Source organism: Manacus candei, unplaced genomic scaffold (assembly GCF_025592945.1).
Source record: "Manacus candei isolate 608988 ecotype Guabito, Panama unplaced genomic scaffold, ASM2559294v1 h1tg000042l, whole genome shotgun sequence".
Taxonomy (NCBI): Eukaryota; Metazoa; Chordata; class Aves; order Passeriformes; family Pipridae; genus Manacus; species Manacus candei.
This window is the reverse complement of record NW_026138090.1, coordinates 1,308,905-1,330,515: the sequence shown is the minus strand read 5'-3', so window position 1 is coordinate 1,330,515 and position 21,611 is coordinate 1,308,905. Positions and strand designations below refer to the sequence as shown.

General features: G+C 46.3%; 1 protein-coding gene across 4 annotated transcripts in view; it reads left to right on the top strand.

Annotated features, from left to right (window-relative positions):
- The first annotated feature begins 1,126 nt into the window (after positions 1–1,126).
- Positions 1,127–21,611, top strand: part of SFMBT2 (Scm like with four mbt domains 2) — a 115,184-nt gene continuing 94,699 nt past the window's right edge. For 2 of the 4 annotated variants that reach the window (XM_051795219.1, XM_051795217.1), the window contains exons 1-3: positions 1,127–1,191; positions 14,640–14,809; positions 18,953–19,047. In XM_051795219.1, the coding sequence (XP_051651179.1) occupies positions 14,704–14,809; positions 18,953–19,047 (201 nt within the window). In that variant the 5' untranslated portion in view covers positions 1,127–1,191; positions 14,640–14,703. Of the gene's footprint in view, positions 1,192–1,820; positions 1,967–14,639; positions 14,810–18,952; positions 19,048–21,611 lie in introns of those variants that run through there. The other 2 variants (XM_051795218.1, XM_051795220.1) reach the window with 2 other exon arrangements.

Here is a 21,611-nt window from a genome sequence, read left to right as displayed (position 1 = left end):
GTGAAAGGCTGGTGGAAGAGAAGGGGGTTGGAGAGAGGGGAAGAGAAAGGGTTTTGGGAGATTGAGTGATGAATCCCCAGCCAGAACCAGTGAAAAGGGTGCTGGTGTTTGCAGTGGCACAGAGAGTAGGTGGGGTCACCTATGAGAAATCAGTGCCACCTCTCTGCTGTGTCCCAAGGTGTGAGAACACTCCCCTACTCCTGCAAGAGGGGATGCTCACAAAATCAACCTGGAAACTTCAAACCTCAGCTCAGAAGCGACAGGAGAAAGGCAAGTGGAGTCAGCCACTTGCATCTGAGCCCGGGCAGTGAGATGTAAATTTGGCCGCCTGGGTGTGGGGATGGACACAGCAGCGTTTGGGGTTAATTTCACGGTGGAAAGGACAAAGCTCAGGACTAGTTAATGTCCCTTCCTTCCGATCTCCTCCAGACCTGTTGAATGTGTGTGCCCTGCACCAGCCCTGCACCAGCATCCCAGAGGATGCTCCAAAATCATCCACTCGCATCCTCAATCCAACCAGGGGCGCGGCCCCCGCCTGCTGAGGGGAGACGGGAGCTGGGGCTCCAAAACTCCCCTTCAATTCGCATCACGCACCCCCTGAGCAAGGTTGCAAGACAGAGAGCAAAAACCCTGCAAAATACACCCCCAGCCCCGCTGCTGAGCAAAGCGGGGTAGGGGAAGCTCCGAAATCTGCCGGGTACCGCCGGTCGGAGCATCCCGAGTAATCCTGGCTGCAGAGAGGGGGTTTATCCCCACTCCACCCACCCCTGGGGATTTTCTGGCATCCCCAGGAGCAGGAACAGCCGGGGCGGGGGCATGGGCAACGGTGTCTGGCATGATTTTCCAGCTCTGCAGTGGGGATGATTTTCTCGAAAGGGGGAAAAAAATATAAATAACCAGAAAAATCCCGCAGTGTGTCTGTACGTGCAAACTCCCCCACGCCAGCACAGCCGCACACACCGACGTGCAGCGCGATTCTGCCGCGAATCCCCTGCAACCGCTGAAGAAAGAAAAAAACCACCAAATAACCCCAAAGAAATAACCTGAGGAGCAAAGGAGGGAAAGTTGTGCGTGTCCCTGCGCGCCGGGAGGGCTGAGGGTGCCCACCAGTTGATTTTACATCCTGCCTTGTGCCTTCGCCTGCTTTTCTTTACATATTTTATTTATTTTCTGCAACGGGGAACAAAACAGGTAATGCCGGAGCCCGGCGGAACGGAGGGAACGGGCGGGTTGAGGGATGCGGTGCATTTTTCTCTTTCCCTCTTTCCCCATCTTTCTTTCCCCATCTCCCTCCCTGGAAGTTTCTTCGCGACGCGAAATAAGGAGGAAAAGCGAAATAAAAGGCGGCGGGGAGGGGAAGCTCGGAGGCAGAGCTCCGGTATTAAAGGCTGTATGGTATTTTATGGCATTTTATGGCATTTAAGGCGCGGGCGGCCAGCCCGTGTCCCCGCTGCGCGCTGCCCCGCACCGCGGAGCGCGGCCGAACCGCGGCATCGACCCATCAACCCCGCGCGTGGATTTCATCCCCCCACGCGTGGATTCCATCCCTCCCCCGGCTAATTGATCCACGTCCCTGCCGGAGGCGCGGCTCGGGGGGGGCGCGGAGGCACCGCGGGGGCGCAGCCGCTGAGGGGGGGGTGATGGTGTTGGGATGCGCGTGCGATGCCTTTCGTGGGTTTTCTTAATTCCTTTTCTTGAAACTGCTGAAAAAGGTCACCGGAGGAGTTGGCTGCTAAATATATATATATATATAAAAAAAAAAAAAAAAAAAAAAAAAGCCCTAAAAAGAGCGGCAGGCATGCGCACTGCGCGGATGCCATATTGGAATGAGTGTGCCGCGGGTGCGGGCGCGGGGACGGGGACGGGGATAGGGACGGGCGTGCTCCGCTCCGCGCCGCTCCGCGCATCGCTCCGCGGGGGGCTGGCCGCGGGGAAAAACACCCCAAAATAACCCAAACTCGCACAGGTAAGGCACCGCGATCTGCATTCCCCCCCCACCACCACCATCCCTTCCCCAAACCCTCCCGGCTGGCGTTTCCCTTTATTTTATTTGTCGGGTTTTGCAGCGCTTCGGGTGGAGGGAGTCTCTTCCCCTCTCTCAAAATGTATCAAAAGTATTATTTTTTTTTTTTTCAAACGTGGGAGATGGGCGTGTTTTTGTTTTTTTTTTCCCATCTTTTCCAAAGGGGAAAAGCGCGGTGGAGTTGTTGGGAAGTGTTGGCGGGCGGCTGGGGCTGAGTCCCCGGCCGGGACCGGCGCTCGGAGCCGCTCCCCGGGCTGGGCACGACGGGGGGATCACGGGCGGGGCTGCGGTGCCTGTGAGATTCACCACGAGCGTGCAGGGGGTTTCTTTTTACCTCGTCGGATCGCGTTTTAGATGCTCTCATTTCTTTTTTTTTTTTCCTTTTTTTTTTTCTCTTTCCCCCCTTTTTCTTTATTCGTCCTCTTCTCTTTTTTCCCCCCCTTTTTATCCTGTCCTCTTCCTTTTCCCCACCTTGTCTTATTTTTTTTTTTAAATTTTAATTATTTAAAATTTTTTTTAAAGTAATACCCATCGTTTTTCTGCTCTCCTGACAAACGCTTGCGCGACCTCCTTTCAAATTGACAAGGCTCACGCACATCGCGACAAGAGTTATTTGGGGTGTGCGGGTGGGTTTCTTCTGAATCTGCGGGGGAAAGGGGACCAAAAAAAAAAAAAAAGCCGCTGCAAAAGGCGAGAGGGAAGGAAAAAAAAATAAGAGAGAAAAGAGAAGAAAGCGATCAGCTCTGCCAAAATATGCAGCTCTGATCTAGACGTGTTTTCCCGTAGCGCTTCCGAACTGCGGTAAATGAATATTTATAAAGCTCGTTCTCAACATGGCGGGTTAAGGTGTCTTTAAAAACTGAAAATAAACATTTTGAGGGGAGGAAAAGAGGAAAGGCGAGGTGCCACACGTTGGGTTCAACTCTCTTTTGTTGCTCGGAGAGGTGCGCTGGTGGATTAATGCGGAGGGATGAGGATGGGATCCATCCTCGCGGTCCTCCCCCCGCCCCAGGACTCGGTGGTGGGAAAAGTACCGGGCATTTGTGTGTGCTGGGAAGGGACCTGCGGAGTTGGGAGCGCGGCCGATTTGCCTTTGAATGCCAAAATTGCAGACGTTCCATGAGAAAGAAAAAAAAAAAATGCCGGGAGGCAGAGCGCTGATTTATTTTGCATTAACAGTAGACAGTGTCGTGGGATGAGATGTCCTGTTGGAGCTGTCAAGCCTTCCTGGGCGCAGTCAGCTGGGGATGTCTGGGGTGGGTTTTTTTGCTGTTGTTCAGCAGAAGCGCTGTGGAATTTGCTCTGCACGGAAATTTGGGCTGCAAACAAGTGACTTTAGCGGTGCAACCAGCGTCGCTTTTGCAGAGGGACGCTTAAAAGCCCGCAGCGAGGGAGGCGAATCGCAGCTTTAGCAAAACAAGAGAATGAGTGTGCGAGGAGTTTTCGGGGAGTTCGTGCCCTTCCCCGGCTGCCTTTTCCAAATGTGTTTTCCGAGGGAGTGGAGGAGCGAGGCTGCCTCGGGGGCAGGAGAAACTCCCCTGATCCCGTACAGGGAGCACTTCGTTGCTGGTGTTCCGGAGTTGTTTCACCGTGGGTCGTGAGGTGTTAACTTTGGAGCATCGATGTTTTGTGTCACGGGAGGCGATGGGATGCTCCCAGCATCGCAGGCTGTCAGTGCCCGGGTAGGGATGGAGGAGCCAGGGAGGATCCTGGAGCGGGGGAAGAGCTGATCTGCCAGCCCAGTTCCCTGTGCCTCTTGAAGATGCTCCCCACCATGATTTCATTTAGCAGGAGCGCTTGGAGACACTCTTTGCACACCTCAGGGTGAGGTTTCCCATTCCAAAAGGGCTCTGATCCATCTTCCCACCCATTTTCCCCCTCCTTTCTCCAGCCCCTCCCAGGACCAAGCTAACGGCTCAGGGAACTCCCATTGCAGGATGTGGTGCAGAGGGGGCAGAGGAGCAGACCTAGGGAAAATTGTGATTTCTTATCAAAATAGCAGAAAACAGCATTTATTACAAGCAGAGGGGCTTGGAAGGCAGCTGTCAGACTGGTGGGACTTGGGTGGCAAAATCCAAGAGCTGCAGTGGAGTGGTGTCAGCTGGTGGGGTTTTCTGTGGGGTGGGAAGGGATGGAGCCAAAATGGGAACGTACCTCCCTGCTCTGCCCCCCTGTCATGCATCTCTCCATCCCCAAATCTGCCTCCCCTTGGACAGGACAGCTTTGTTTTTAAAATCAGTCTGTGCCCCTGGTGTTCTGGGGAAGAAAGTCGTGTAGCAGTGACCTGGTGTCTGAGCAGAGAAGCAGCTTCACCTGGTTGTGTGATGGGAATGTGGGGTTGGAGGGAGGTCCCTGGAGATCCCTCTGTACCTAGGGTCTCATCCCTTTTCCCCCAGTTCACCTTTTTCCCCTTTGCCTTGGAGGGACCTACTTAAATATGGAAAAAGCAGCTTGAAATGGCTCTTCCCTTGCAAACTGCCCTCTCTGATGGGAGCTTTGTGTCAGCATTGCCTGTCTGAGGCTCTGCAGCTGACACCCAACCCCGGGTGGGGTGACCCCCTATCCCCCTGCTCTTGTCTCTTTGCCATGGGACAACCACACAAGCCAAAGGGACTGTATTTATGGGACCACTTTGCTCCTGTTTCCCTCAAGGAGAGGGGCGTTCTGTTGCTGCATGGACCCCAGGCAGACCCCTCCTTCAGCACCAGTGAGGTGCAATAGGGTTAGCTCTGGTTGTACCAGGCAAACCTCCTCCGAGGAGTTTCTTCCTGCAGTAGCAGATGGGTGCTGGCCAGGATTTAGTGCAGTTTGTTTTCCCTCCCTAGAAGCCTTTAGGTAAAAACAAATTTGATTTCCCTTGCTAGTGGCAAAGGAAAAGCAGATGAGGCAGGTTTTCTCTCTGGGGTTGGGACTGTTGCCTGGGTGAGCAGGGATGCCAATGGCTTTTTTCCTCCTCTTTTCCCCCCCCTCTCTCCAACAGATTATTTATGAGAGGAAAGAAAATATTCTCACAAGTCTAATAAATTCAGTGCTTATAAAGGATTAGGTCCTAATAACTCCTGTGATAAGATGGAGGCTCGGTGTAATCTGTAACTAAGTGAAAATCTAAAAGCCATTTAAATAGATACAGCCAAGAGCTATCGAGAGACCAGTACACTATAAACAGCAAGGAAATACCTTTTGGATGATTTAAGGAGTGCACAGTGTAGCGGGACAGAAAATACATTATAAGCAAGATGGTATAATTTCATTTATATATTGAGAAAACATTTACAAATATTCAACAGATGTTACATGTGGCAGAGGTGGAGAGTGTGTTTTGCACAGATGTAGGAACATCTGTAGAAGACAGTGTATAGTTATATAGCTGTGATTATGAGTGATAATTGACTGGCTGGACAGGCAGTTGATGTTTCAATGAAGTATTTATTAAAACTTTATGGTGGTGTTACTAGAAATAAAATAAACACCACAAGCATCAACTCTTCAGGCTGAGGATGCTTTTCCCCCACCCTTGGACAGAAACAGTCATTGTAGGCAAGGTGCTGCCTTGTTTCTTCAGCAGATATTAGAAAGAATTTCTAGAATGTGAGGGTGGGGAGGCCCTGGCACAGGTTACACGGAGAAGCTGTGGCTGCCCCTGGATCCCTGGAAGTGTTCAAGGCCGGGTTGGACAGGGCTTGGAGCAACCTGGGATAGTAGAAGGTGTCCCTTGGAAGGGGGTGGCATGAGATGATTCTTAAGGTCCCTTCCAACCCAAACCATTCTGTCCTTCCTCAAGGACCTTTTGCTGGCTAAACTCATGTTAGTGAGGGGTGAGGGCATGGAGGCAATCTGAGGAGATTCACAAGGGTGGTGGTGGTTGATGGAGGTGGCTGGTCCCTGGCTGTGTCCAAGTGACAAAGGAGTTGTGGAAAGCTTCAGAACGTGAGACAAGTAGCCAAAACTTGAAGCAGAGCAGACAGAGGTGAGTTTCTGAGGGTTCACAGAGAAAAACTAATGTGGTGACCACAGGGCCCATGTTTTAGATGACCTGAAGGTGTCAGAAGTATTTTATTACTGTGAATATCGGCACAGAGTGTATCAGCTGGTGCAGCAGGGTCCAAAATGCTGAAAATTAAATGATTTTGCTACTGATAATAGTGATGCCACTTGCAAATGAGTTTGTTCTGTCATTGTAACATGTGGTCCCTGATAGCAGGGTGGTTTTTTTTTTAGGATTAGAGTAGCCAATGGTACCTTTTCAGTATTTGAAACTCATCATGTGAAACTGTTGATCTTTGAATGACAGATCCTGATGAAACCACTCAGATCCATCCTGTGGGGTTTTTTTTTTGCCAAAAGATTCCTGTTTCCTGCATCTTCTGTGACTAGGGTATGACTACTACAGTGATTAAAAAGGTTTGAGCTGCAAAATAGGAAAATACAGAAATAAGAGCAAAGACTCCATCACTGGCATTTAAAAAACTCCTGAAAAAGTTTATTTTGAGATTGACCTTTTGCAAGACCTAAACAAAGCATTCTTGGGAAAGCTGATTTGGAAAATGTGTTCACGGTTACTCCCATTTTTATGAATCAGAAGCGTTGTTCTAAAATTAAATAGTAATAAAAAGAAAGAAAAAACCCACCCCAGGCAGTTCTTGAGAGCTGACCAAGAGATCAATTCTGAGTAGGTGTGAGGCTTAAAAAAAGATATGTGCAGAATCTTTGCTATTTTTACTCTCACTCATGATTCTTGCTTTCATGATTAATGCTCTTAGCATCACTGGGTGACTTGTGCAAGAGAGTCCTATTTTCCTGGGTAAAGTCCTGAGACCCAATTTGAATATAAGTTATTAGAAAGTGTTGCGTTTGTTGGCTTGGCAAGGAAGGTGAATTCCCTCCAATAAAGTCCAGGAGGTTACATTATCCTTGCCCCTGCAGTGTGGGAGATCTGACAAGGCAACCACAGGTTGAAGGTTCTTAGAGTCTAAGGGGCCATAAGTTCCTTGTGGAGACTTCTGAGTAGAAAGCAATAGCTTTCCTGAGTGCATTAAAAATACCACTTTAAAGAAAGGACAGGAAAAAGTAATAATTAACTGTTTCTTGGAAGATGTTTTGAGCAAGGTCCAGGGGTGGGAGCTCAGTGCAGGTGTAAGACCAGACTCCAAGATGCTCTGTTGGATGAGTGATGATGGGGAATTAAACCTGGATGTCCTGGAGCAGTTCACGTTTGTTTTTTCTCAGAGAAATTGGGCGGAATTAGCCATGTAAATATGACTTGTAGGACTCTTGAGTTAAAATGTCTTGTCTTGTGGAATTTGGTTCTGGATAGACCTTGTAAGGGGTCTGCTGGCTGCCCTTACGTGCTTGGCAGAAAGAACAATCCTCATCTTCCTGCTGTTGTACCAAGGGGTGGCTGGGGATGGCTGTGAGGGCTGGTTCTCCTTTTTTTTTTTTTTTTTTGGCAAATCCTGTCCATCAGTGAAGCTGCCTCTGGATGTAAAGCACTGACAGGGATGTGAGCATGTGTAGGACTAAGCCCAAGTGCTGATCAACTGTGCTGTTTAAGTGAACTGAACACTGCCAAGACCCGAAATGTCATTTTTCATAAAAAGTGTTGGAATCAGATGGCAGATGTTTGCTGGATTCTGGTTTACATCTTGTGGTTTTGGGGTTTTTTTTTTGAAAATGGCTCTGACTGCTGCAGAGACATAGAAGGCGGAACTGATTGCCCTGGACAACAGGAATTTTGACTGATGAGGGACTTTTGAATTGGGCTCTAAATTAAGTCCATGAAAACAGTGTTTTGTGTTTCCTGCTGGGTGAGTTCTATCATTTGGCTGATTGGTCCCACTCAGGGGGTCTGACTGATTGATTTGATCCATGTGGCTGGTGTTTTGAGGTGATCAGATGATGGGGGTTGGAACAAGATGATTTTTAAGGTCCCTTCCAACTCAAACCATTCTATGATTCTGTGGCTTTACCTAACAAGATGAGATGTCTCAGGATGATAAGCAGCTGTTTGTCTTCAAGCTACCCATCTGAAAGGCTTCCTGAGTTTGGCTTGGTTTCAAACAGAGGGGGGAGAAGACTAGCATGTTGCAGGTGGTTGCTGTGCTGCTTTCTTGCAGTTCTTTTTCCTACTGTGAAGGGCACTGGGGACATTGACCCTACCTTCTTTGTGTCCCTGAGAGCTACAGAAGATGCCTAATCTTAAATATGCCTTATTCTCAAGTAGTTTGTGTGTGCTGGGTACTTAAAATGAGTAGAAATGCTCTACCAAAATAGGGTCAACCTCATGGAAACTGCCTGTTGAGTCGTGGAGAAGGTGACAGCCACCTAGTAGGTGACAGAACAGCTGGAAACAGGAAGGATTAGTATGTGATGACCTCCCTCTCCTTGATACGTGTGCTTTGTGGAATGCTGAAGGTGGAGATGCCTGGGGTTCACAGGGGAGAAGGCAGGATACAGATGGAGCAGTAATGCCTTCTTCTCCATGGTTAAAACATCCAGCTCACTCACAAGAAGGAAAATTTAATGAAAAATTGCCCTTCATTTCATTCAGAGATTTGATGTAGCCTTCAGTGTGGTGGGTTTTTACCTTCAGTCCATCTCTAGGTCCTGGTCTATACTTATGCATAAGACAGCCAAGAGTGGGATGTGTACCCAAGTCTGTGTGTCTGCCTGTCATCTGTCTTATTTCTTTTCTTAATACTGCGGGGCTTTTTGCTGTAAACAAGTTAAGAGTCTCTAATTAGGTTTATTTTACTTTCTGTTATCTTACTGCCATTTATCTCTGTGTGTATCCTGAGCTCTGGAGTGTGCCAGGTAGGGAGGATGAGAAAATTGCTTTGTGAAGTGGGTTTGTCTCTGTTGGCATAAAAAGTATGAGGCATTTGGCACCAGAGCAGGATGAGAGGAGAACAAGGACCAGCTGAGTTACGAGGGCTGTCACCACCTTGCATATATCCCTTCTCCACCACTCATCTTCAGAAAAGTTTGGTTTCTGTCCCTTTTGGCTTTGAGGTGGACAATCCAGACCATCCCTGCTCTGGTGGTTCCCTAGTTTCCTGTTTCTTCATGTTTCCCCTCCAGGCTTAGCCATTTATTTTCTGTGCTGCTGCACAAATGCTGACTTGAAGAGCAGAAAGATCAGCCCTGCTGAGTGGCTGGAGTAGGAGGACTGGAAGGGACCTCCATGGCTTGTACAGACCATCTCTTACCCCAGGGCACAATTAACTGTACCAAGATCTGTTTCTGGACAGATCAGCATCCTAACCCCTCCAAAAAGCAAGACTGTGGCCTTCCAACAATCTATCCCACTTCTTCACCAGATTCACCATCACTGATTTCTTCTTATGCCCAGATCAAATGTCCCACCCTCCTACAGTTTAAATCCAAGCTGCCCTCTTCGATCCACAAAGAAAGTGGAAAACAGATTATACTCTTTCCTCATTCAGCTGGTTTTTATATATTTGAATACTGTGAACATTCCTAGTTCTCCAGATTATATGGGATTTGTTTCTTCCACCCCAGAGTACAACACAGAGCTGTTCAAAGCAGTAAATTTCCCTTAATAAAATCCTGTGGGGTCTTCAATATGAAAGAGAAATTGTCACTTGATATAATTGAAAACATTTGGCAAGGGATGCTCTCAAATAAATAATTAAAAAAAACCCCAGGAATTTGGAAGAAATAGTCCTTAAAAGGTTTCCAACTGGTGCTTTGTCTGAGAGGAGAGACAGGCCCTTTTTCTAGGAGGTAAAACTTAGTTGATGTGTTCAATAGCCCTTTTGAATGAGCCTCCATTGCATTGTGCAGATGCTCAGGGGTGTGAATGTTGTGGCAGGCTGCCACTAGCAGTGCATCCTAGATTGTGTCCCACAGGATTGAGTCCCCCTTCACCCTTCTCCACGTTGCTTGTAGTGCTGTTTCATTGGGATTTTCTGGAAAATGCCCAAGGTGAAGTTGACAATGGAGTCAGGACCTGGTCCAGCATCACCTGTGTCCTACCTTGGCAATTGCTTCATCTGCTCTAGGCCTAGGGGTCCCTGTTTTACCACTTGGCCAGGTGGGTGGCATAAAAAAAAGATGTGTTCTGGAAGTAGGATGGAAGAGGGGACAACTGGATTCCTTGACTGCTTTGCAGCGATGTTTTCACTCACGGTCCTGCAAAATCTTGAAGATGGTAAAGGCTACACGAAAGTGCTCATGGTAGGGCCTGCCTTTGGGTGGAATCAGCAGATGCATTCAACAAGAAAGTCTGCTGGGGCCACCCCGTGTTCAGCTTCCCTCCAACTGGGCTGGAAAAAACCCAATTATGTAACCAGGGTCAACCTCCAGAAATTCAGTAAGCCCCGAGCTGCTCATGGACCCACCCTCCCACCAGCCACATCCCTGGCAGGGGCTCTTCACCAAGGACACAGGGTTGTGCTGGCAGCCCTTACTGTTCCCTGACTTCCAGGGGAACGGTGTAAATCTCTGTCAGGGCATGTTTAGGTTGGATATTAGGAGAAAGTTCCTTACCCAGAGAGTGGTTGGGCACTGGAACAGGCTCCCCAGGGAGGTGGCCATGGCCCAAAGCCTGACAGAGTTAAAGAAGCATTTGGACGACACTCTGGGCACTTGGTGTGATTTTTGGGGTTGTCTTGTGCAGGGCCAGGAGTTGGACTTGGTGATCCTTCTGAGTCCCTTCTAACCCAAAGCATTCTGTGATTCTGCAGCCCTGTGATGCTGCAGCCCTTCTGCACTCATCAGGTGGCTCCATACTGAGAGGTGGGACCATCTCAAGTCAAGGAATGTTACTAAATTTTGGAGGAGGCAGTGGGATTTCCGCTTCTCCACCATTCAGGACTCAGCATTACATTGGCATACCTGATGCACTGTCTGGGCAGGAGGTTTCAAAGCTGCAGGATCTTTTTTGCATCCTCTGTTCCAGCAGCCTGCCTTTTGTATGTCGATCCCGATTAACCGAGCATACGTTGGAGGGAGATAGTAAGTTTTTCAGGAATAACTTTAAGGAAGGATTTGTGTGTGGGTAGGGGACCTTCCAAAGGAAAGAAAACCAGGATGGAGTCGAGAGGAGATGAGAAGTGTGAAATGGTGTGAGGAAGCCAAGGCTGGCGCTTGTACAAAGAGCCAATATTGATACAATGACGAGGCAGCGCGTTGGAGATAAAGGCAGGGCTGAGACTGACAGCCGTGGGAAGAAGGAAATAAAAGAGATTCTTTATTATATTGGCTGCCTTTTTCTGCCTGTGAATTAAGAGCCTGGATCTGAATTAAATGCCAAGGGAATGGGAGCTGCGTGGGGGAAGAATCGGATCGGTTTGAACCACCACTGTGCAGAAACAATGAACAAGGGATCTGAAACCAGGAATTTCCCCCCCCTCCCTGCTCTTTCAAATGCATTTCATAGTATTTTGCTTTGTGCTCCTGCCTAGTGTAATGTCACCTTGAGCCTCTTCTGATGTTGTTTCCCATCCCCTGGTTTACAGGCTGGCAATGTGGCTTGTGGTCCTTCATTTGGTTTCCAGTGGACTTCAGACTGACAGAGGAATTGGAGTACAGTGGTGTGTGCTGTACAGTTGTGTAATGTTGATTGCAGGCCAGCCAGTGTGCTACTGTTAAAAGTATGGCTGGGGACTCTGTTTGAAGTGTTAATTAGCAGCAATTAATAAGAAGTGAAAAATTAATACCCTATGTCAGCTTTCTTTGCTAGTTAGTTATATCAACACCAAAGCTCAGAGCTATTTTGAAGCTTGTGTTTGCATAAGAGTTTGGTTTTGTTGTCACATAGTATTGGGAAAATCCTAAAGTGCTCTCCTACCATAACTAGTAAACTAGTTATTCCCAAAATAAGAAGCCAAACTACAGCCTCTGAAAGATCCAGTTTTCTTGGGATGTGGGTGCTCTCGATATGACATTTTAAAACCAGTAAGTTGTCCATAACTTAAGCAAAAAATAGATTAAAATAGAGTTAAAAAGCAAAAATGTTGATGATGTTGCTGAATCTGGCTAAGAGATTCTTCATTTCCCCCTTTTAATTGAAGTGGGTTCAAACCCAGCCCCAGATGTGGCCACCGAGGGTGGATCCCAGTCGTTCTGCAGGCACCTCGGGCAGGTTCCTGCTGATTTTCCCATCCATTTTCCATTTCTGATCGGGGGAAATTCCCTGATCCAGGGCAATGAGCCCCTCTCATCTGCCCAGGTCTGGTGGCAGATCTGGGGCTTGACTGCATAAGAAAAAGCAAATACTGTTGTTGTCTGATTGGACACCTTCAGCGTTTTATCACCTCATAACTTTGTTTTATCAGGATCACAGGAGCGTCACAAGATTCAACTACAGTACCAAGAGGCTTATGTTTCTTCCTGGTATTTATATTGTTACCCTTGAGTTCTCTTTAAAATGATGGATTTGTTGTGTTTAAATTGATCTCTCTGTTTCTGTTCTTTGAATTTTTTTAGTAGAGCCAGGTTACCTTCCCTCATTGTCTGTTCCTAAGCAAAAATGAAAACAGCTGAGTCCACCCAAGGTTTAGCTTAAACTGACACTTCCCCTCCTCTCCCATTTAACAGGCTTGATGTAAAATCCTGATACTTAACTAATTTATTATTAATGATGTTTACGGAAGTATTCTCTACCGTTTTTTTGGCTTTCGGTAAACTGATTGCTTTGAGTTTCATAGTTAATTGAAACTTAATATACACTGGGGATGAGTGATGTGTATGTTCTGAGGTTAGCTGCACTCAAAATAACTCGTAGTATGTAATACACTTAATTCATTAGCAAGTCTCATGTCAACAAAGAATAAAGATGAAATGCTGTGGTGGTCATTGCAGTGGGGAAGGGATGATTATTATTTGTGGAGTGCTCAAAGTATGCTGAGCACTTTATGAAGAGACCAACAACCATATTGCTGTGAGCTGATTTATGATCTCAATTTTTAAATTTTTAACTTTCCTTAGCAGGTTCCTTTGGGGTGGGGAACACAAATTGCTGATGGAGGGATTGTATCACCTGCCTTGGTAATTTGCTTCCACCAGGGATGCTTTGTGCACACCCATGATTTAATTGCAGTTGTGATCACTCCAGCAGACAGTCCCAGTTAATGGACACACTTAGACTTGACGTGCTTCTCATCTTTTTCAGTTCCTCCTATAGCTGCTCACACACGTGCATTTCTTCTTTAAAATTGTCATTGGAACGGCCTTAAAAACTGGGAATGAAAAATCTAGGACAGAACACTCTCCTTCTTTCTGTTTTATAACCACCATATCCAGTCTTCTAGAATATGCCTCCAGAGTAGTAAAAGTTGAAAAAATCCCATAATATTTTTACAGTCTTATTACTCCTGCTTTGCCTGGGCAGTAAACTTTTTTCCTACTTTTAGTCACACTTCCTGTCGAGCATTTGACGCTGGTGCTGCCATCACAGTCCTCTCTGCCATGCTGGTCTTGGAGGCATCCACTAATAAGCAGGACCAGTTTTCCACATTGGATATTCTGGGCACACACCTTCCCTACTCTCTGTCTTTGCTTTAGCATATCTTGTGTGAATAGCTGACTCCCTCTGTGCCCATAATCCCAGCTCTTGGTTTCTCTTTTTCAGTCCTGCTCTGACACCTCATAAGTTATCACCATCTCGGAGAGTTTTTACTGAAAAGCTCACTTTGGAGTTCTTTTTAATCTACTCTTAAAGGTGTATCCCAGGGTATTGCTTGTCTGGTGGCTTACTGTAGCTAGAAATACAGTTCTCATTTAGTCTGGTGTCTGATGTAAGATCTGGTAAGCCTGTATGCCTTTTCTCATATAATTTTTCATTTTTGTGTGTTTTTATTCCACTTTGTGTTTACTAGGGTCATTACTTCTGGAAGAATCTCCTCTGCCAACATAACCCAATTTAAAATGAGTTAGTATTTGCCACCCTGCATGTTACTAACTGGTATAGTTACTTTAGGTCCATCTTCATTCAATAAACAGTTGCAGCCAGCACTGTTTCACTAGGATATTTGCATTTTACCTGCTGAATTTCATTTTCTAGTTATTCCAGTTGCTCCCAAGTATTTTCTCTTCTGTGTTTCTTCCGTTTCATTATCAGAAATCTCCCCCTTTGGAAGTTTGAATATTTGTGGAGCAGGAGATACATCTCACACAGTGTTAGCCACCAAAACGTTGTAAGCCAAGGGCTGGACTTGCTGGAGGGTAGTTGAGTTGACATTTCCTGCCTTTTTTTTTGGCAAGGGTTATACCACCCTGTGGGCTGGTCCTTCTCTCTCTATTGGTGGTACTGGGAGCAGGAGTGAACTTTGGGATGTGAAGCCTGTGGATGCTGTTTATTACCTTATAATCTTCTCTGTTGTTATTATTATTATTGCTGTTATGATATTATTGCCACTAAGATCCTTTGTTGTGGTTTTCATCCACCTCTAGGGTCAGCTTGGAGATGAGAGTGGGATCAAAGGCTTACAGTCAGAGAATCACAGAATTGTTTAGGTTGGAAAAGACCTCTAAGGTCATGAAGTCCAACTGTATCAAGATGGGATAACATGAAAACCACTAGGAAAGGCTGAGGGAAGAGGTTGGTGTAGGTAGAACAAACCACTCATTGTTTTTTTTTTCTTTTTTCTTCTAGCTTGTCCTCCAGGCACTCCCTGCTGCAGGATGAATTAGGAAGGCAAAGCCTTTTCCTCTGAGCCATGGAGACGAGGGCATCTTTCATTGCCACCATGAGAGAGACCCAGCATCTCTCCCCGGAGCAGGGTCAGAGCCCAGCAAACGGCAACAGGGAGCAGTTTGATTCAGGTGAGCTCCCCTTCACCCCCTTGGGTTGTTGTCAGTGTTGCAGCCCTCCAGCTGTGACTTTGGGTTGAGTTGCCATTTGGAGCTTCCTGTGTGTCCCCACTGGGGATGAAGAGGAGATGGGGCAGAGGAGAACATCTCAATCCTGGTAGCTCATGTGATGCAGACTCCTCTCTTGAGGCGGGATTCGTGTACTGCAACCAGATTTAGTCACCAGTGGATCCATTTATATCCATGAGAGGGTGGTAGGAGCCTCTAGGATGAGGTTCAGTTGTCCAGCTGTAGACACTGGTTTGGAATGAGAAGAACTGGCTGGTGGTACCTGAATTTCTTTGAGAATATGGGTCTTGGTGACTCTTCCGTGGCCATGCTGGAGGTTTGTGGTTGATCAGGTGCTTGTCTGTCCCCCCTCTCCACACTTTTGGTGTGTTAACTACTAAAGCATTTCAGTTGTTTGTTCACTCAGAGTCATGAATGTATCTTTGTGCTATGAATAAGATGTCTAAGCAATTTGCTACAAATGTGTTCTCCTTCATTGAAGTCTGTGAAAAATCCATGTTTCTGGAGCCACAGGTTTTAAGTTTTTTTTTCTCCTTTATTTCCCATAGCCAAACATCTTGGGAAGCTGGTAACAGCTGGAACAGTTGTATTTTTATAGTGTCAATGGATGAGCACTTTAAAGCCATTGAGAGGCTCACAGATAATGACTTGTTGATTTTATTTGCCATCCTGGGCTTGTTTATACATCCTGTATTGTGAGCCAGCCAGCCTTGACTCTTTCATTAACAAAAAGCTCTGGACCTAAGTACCAATAATTGGAAAAGGAGCTGATATGTAAAATAGGTCTAAGGCCAAATTTATCACCTTTCAGGGTGTCCTCTACTCCTCAACAGTTGGGCTTTTCTGATGGATGAGGAGATTTGCGTGCAGTCCTATTACATGTGTGGGTGGTGCTGGGTCCTTTGGGCTGGTCTCATCCCTGGGCCAGGCTGCCTCTGCTCTGGATCCCCCATCCCTTACAGATTTCTAGCAGGGAACAAAGTCCATTTTAAAAGTCCTTTTAAAAGAAAAACATTTTGGAAACATACAGTCCCTTCAAAATTCTTTGTGATGAAATGAAGCAAAATAAACCACTGATGCTGTGATGAATGAGTGCTCTGACATTATTTTTACAGACCTTGTAAAAGTAATTTCCTGATAAAGTCTGCAGATAAAGCACGATGGAGAAGCCAGACGGGTGATGTGTCAGAGAGAAATGAGCTGACAGGGAGGGAAGGCTGCAGCTCTCACTCTGCCTCCTGTCTGGGCCCTGAAGTCTCTCTGTTTGGGTTTAGAAAGGAGAGATCTGGGTGATATTTTTTTAAACAGATGCTGTTGTGAGTTTTGGTGGACTGCCTGGGGATGAACCTGCCGGTGGAGCTGTGGGAGCAGTGGGGCCAGTGAGTCTCTCTGTGTTGGTGTGTGGCAGAGTAGGTCAGGGTTAATGAGGGCATGAAGTACAGGAGGACTTGATGCATCCATAAATAGCATCTTTGTGGTAACGTTACTAAAAAGCTATTGCTGAATTCTGGAGAAGACTTGGACTCCCTGGAGACATCACTCCTTGTAAGGGCCGGAGATTATATACTGAACTGAGTAAAAATCTCTGCCCCCACTGCTCTGTGGAATGGCTTCCTCCCATAAGACTGCTGAGGAAGGCTGGAGAAAAGGAGACACTTGCCTTGACTCCCACGGCAGGTTAGAGCAAAAACAAGAATAAAAATTGAGACCATACAAAGAGCATCATGGGGTGAGGGAAGTGGTTCATACTCTGAAACAGAAGTACCTGAGCAGAAGGAAGGAGAGCCCAGGGCTGCCCTGAAAGTCATAGAATCACAGAATTATTCAGGTTGGAAAAGCCCTCTAAGATCATCGAGTCCAGCCATTAGCCAAGGCCACCACTAAACCATGTCCCCAGGTGCCACATCTGCATGTTTTTTAAATGTCTCCACCACTGCCCTGGACAGCCTGTTCCAAATGTCCTGTTGATGTCAGATATCTTGAGGTGAAGATGTCCTTGGGGTTATCGAGCAGCCCATCCCAACACCACATACACAGATGTGGTGCAACCAGGCAGAGGGGATACACAGGAGTAGGGAGCAACCAGGCAGAGGGGATGATGCACTTTAAGCTTTTCGTGTCAAATGCTTTTGACTTTTAGTGGGATGGAGATTGGTTGTGCTCAGGGTAAAAAGTTGCTTAAGCAATTTTAAGCCTGAGATGGATAAGCATATCTGCCCATCTACTCAGGGACTAACATACTTTATTTTAGAGGCTCAGCCTTTGAAATCTCTGCACCTGGCTCTTCTCTGTAACATTAATTCCATAGGGTAGGAGGCCTTGAGGCTGCAAAATATCCCTGTTCATCTAAATTGCTTACCTGCATGATACAGAATTTTTACACCAAGCTCCTACCTTATGGTTGAGTTGTGGCTTATTGTTAGTCAAGGCTGAACAAACCCCTGATTTTGGATCAAATATCTCAAGTAGAGCCAGCTTCTGTGCCTGAAGGTTTTTGCAATGATTGCAGAAAATCAAAACAATGCCCAGTCTTTATTCTGTGTTAAATTTGTCTATTTTTGTGTTGTAATCATGGGGTTGGGTTATTTCTTGTCTTGCTGAGTTGAAGAGTCATCTGGTAGCCACTTTATCACTGGAGTTAAGTGTTGATTTACATCTTCATATTTAAGCAGGTTATTTGAGTTTGATGCAGCAGTGTGGAAGTGTTTAACAGCATTGACAACTCAGCTCTCTGCTTTGGACTCCCAGACTCTTTACCCTCCACCAACTCTGTCTCAAAAAACTCTCTTCTTATCCCCTTTCCCCCCCCTCATCTATGTATGCCTGGTGCCATAGGCAGCAAATAAAAACCTATGTCTTCCCCTATTAATAATGAGAGATTCCCTTTGCACAGCATAATTTTCTGGTCCTGAAAACTAGAGACCTATAGCAATAATTGCAATAAATTAACCCTGCCGTTTTCTTCATAAAACTGTCTGGGGAGGGTTCTTAATTCAGTTTGTCATGAGTCACTTTAATTACATCATGACCACACTGATGAATGTTTGGGCAGGTAAAGGGTCTTGCAGAGTTTGCCTGATAAATGCTTATTGCAAAGAGCTCATTGCCAGACTGTAAATATTTTTGCTCTGGGGATGAAACTGGGCTTGCTAGATTGCTTGGGAACAAAATGAAAACAATCAGATTTGGCTGATTTTCTGTAAGTGAAAGAAGATTTATTTTTAATTATTGCTCTCCGTGTGTTTCAGCAATGGTTTGGGGCCTTGGCTCTGCTCAGTGCAGTTATAAAGAAAGAAATAAAAGAAAGAGTAGTCATGTCAAGTCCTTCCCTGTGGAGAAAGATCATGTGGGGCAGCAGTGGGATGGGGAGACATGATGCAGAGCCCCAAATCTGGAATGGGACAAGAACAAGTGCAGGGAGCAAGAAGGCAGTAGTGGTCTAGTGAGGGGTGCTGGAGGATTTGGGGAAGAGCATCTAGGGGAGGAGGGAGGCATGGGGACCTTGTCTGAGATTTATGAGTGGAGAGATGCTGAGGAAGGAGAGAAAGGGTGGCAGAACTGAAAATTGGGCTCCCCAGCCCCAAGGATTGGGGTGTTTGTTCCACTTGTTGCTTGGCCAACAGAAGCAACTTCTCATATTATCACCAGGGCACTGCTGGAGTTAACAGTACTGGATGACCCACTTTTGGACCACAAGCAAGGCCACTGCACTCTTGTGATAATGGGCAGGCAGCCACCTCCCTTGCAGCAAGAGAGTCATCAAATACTAAATAAAAGACCAGAAGTGCCTGTTGCAGTGTATGACAGTTTTGTTCCCCCACTGCTATGAAAGCAGAGTCATTTCTGACCTCAGTGTTGGCTGCTAAAGTCCCAAAGTCGGCTGAAAGCATAGTAAGAGCTGGTCAAAACACAGATCTTTAAGGCAAACTTTCTGTTTTCCCTTCTGTTGATGTTTATACTGGTTGCTATTCTCACCCTGAACTCTTTGACATAACTTTTGCCTTCTTTGGCTGTGTTTTAGGCTGCTTTTCTTTCTTTCATTCTTTTTTTTTTTTTTTTTTTTTTTTTTTTTTTGCCTTTGCACAGATGAGGGCTCCAGCATTGAGGATGCAGACTTCAACTGGGACGAATTCCTGGAGGAAACAGGAGCCAGTGCTGCTCCCCACACCTCCTTCAAACACGTACGTGCTTTGCCTGAGCCTCGCGGGCGTTCCGTGTGTTCCCTCTTCTGGTTTTCAGGGGGTCCCTGGAGAACTGAAGTGGGGTCAGACCATTCTGGGGAGAAATCATCCCTCCACATATGTGGCAACCTGCATGGGAATAGCCCCCCAACTGGTGTTAGGTGACCTTGGTGTGTTTGCAGTCACGGCTTGGAGCTCTGTCTGTGCCACTTCCTTATAGTCTGCCTTTTGATTAAATTTTTCATTTTCGAGGGCTTGTATTGCTCTCCTTTTGCTTATAATACACTCATTTAATTTTTTTCTCTTCATTTATTTCCCCTTCTGCATTTATTGCTCTCCATCCCAACCAGTAGAAGTACATCTTACAAGAATTTTCTTATTTCTCCAAAGCTCCTTTTAATGCATGATTTACTGACTAGCAGGGTCACTCAGCCCTAGATTACAGCATGGCCTGCAGGAAGCCATCTTTCAGCCTCTTGCCTGGAGATGCTGTCTCAGAGGTGTGAGAACCAGGTTCTTGGGCAGGTGGTGCTTTTCCTGGGTGAACACGGATCATACAGACAGCTGTGGTAGTTACAGCGTGGTCTGTGGCTCTGGTCTGTTTTAGTAGAAACAGCATTTGAATTCTCTGAAATATTTACTGATGGAGAGTATCAGAGCATGCTTTGAAGAAAGGATTCTGTCTCCAGGCAGAGCCCATCAAGGATCTTGTTGTTTGGGACCAACTTCTCCATCCACCACTAGTTGTTTAATGTCTTCTATTCAACATGTGTGATGTCACATGAAGACATGGGGCAGAAATTAAGCTGATTCTTGACTTCTTCATCACAGTCAAGGGTGTGCTCATGTGGCCAAACTGGTAGATTTTCCAGGATATCTTTGTCATTCAACTAGCCTGCTGGGAAGGTGCTGTGATGCCTTCAATTGAGTGAAGCCATGACAAGTCCTGGTGGTTCTCTGTCCTCAGCTGCAAATCCCATGAAGATGGTGCTGTTCATCCTCCTAACTGACCCGTCAGATGTGGGAAGCAGCCTTACACTGTGTGTCCTGTCTGGCAGAGATGTCCTTTGGGGACAGTGTAGTTGGGCTGCAGTGAGAGGGAACCTTCCTGAAGGACCTGTTGCTGCTTTAAGAGAAGTCTTCGTTTGGGTGTCTGCTGTCATGCTGTTAATCACAGAGTTATGGAATGGCTGGGGTTGGAAGGGATATCTGGAGATCATCTAGTCCAACCACCCTTGTCTCCAAGTGATTTTCTGCCTTATTTTGTAGGGCTAAGGAGCTGCAGGGATGAAAAACCTTTCCTTCATCTAGATCTGAAAAAATGATATAGTCCTCTATTCCCTATTGTGAGTTCATTGTAACAGCAGTGGAGTACTGCAGGATGAAGGACCATAATTCTCTATGCTGGAGAATTACAGGCAATGCTTCTTGTAGAGTTTATTCTTGATCCAACAACTGTCTGGAGTGAGCATCTTGTCCCAGTTTTCTGCTCCAGGCCCAAACCAGAAAGTTTTGTACTTCATGAAGGCCTTAAAGATGTCTTCAGGTGCGTGGAGATGCCCAAGTCATCCTGCTGATCCTGCTGACTGCAGCAGCACCTCAATCCCAGGACTGTTGAAATGAGATAACTTAGTTGTGAGAACAGTCCTTGGTGACTATGCTTCACAGTCTGAAAAATGATCCTCCAAAAGACCTGAGCTGACCAGGAATCTGAAAGCTGTGAGGGATTCTGTTATCTGTCTGTTTGATTCCGCTCTTCTTGTGATTTCCAGTCATGAGTTCCTTGCCTCCAGAATACCTTATTGATGTTATGGTGAGCACAGGAGAAAAACTACAAATGAATCACTCTCTGCAGTTATCAGGCTTGGGTGCTTTGAACTACAGCTGCCAGTCTGTACTGGGAGGAGACCAGGAGATCCAGTTTGTACTGGGGCACGGGACAGTCTGTACCCTGGGTTTTTTATGAGGACCCTGAGCACCACAAGAGCCAAGATCCAATCTTATCACTAAGTGAAGCAGTTAAAAAGACCTTCAGTCTTGGACCATCTCCAAAGGTCCCTTTCACCTGTTCTGTGACTCCAAGTATTGATGCTGCTGGAAGTGCCCACACAAGTAAAGGCACATGGAGTGATGTTACCTGCAAATAATAAATGGGTTTGGCTGGGCAGCCCTTGGGTAAGAAGCTGGAGTGGGATGAGTGAGGGAGCACTGCTCATGTGCCAGAGGAGTGTTTTTTCAGCAGCTTGTCATCCCCAAGTCTGTGAAATCCTCAGTTCACCAAGTAGACCATGTTACACTTACGATGAGTAAAAGAGGCATTTAAACCTGTCATTTAAATGAGAAGTTAACCAGAGACAGGCTTATCCAGATTTACAGTTTCTCTTGTTTCAGTATCAGATAAGATTCTAATAAACCTGTAAAGAAGCTGTCCTTAAACATCTTGTGGGGAGTGACAGGCTACATTTTGGGTGGTTTTCTGAAAACAAGGCTGGCACCTGAACCAGTGAATTGGCATCCACCTCTTCTTTATCAACAACAGGTAGAGACATAGCACTGGCCTTTGG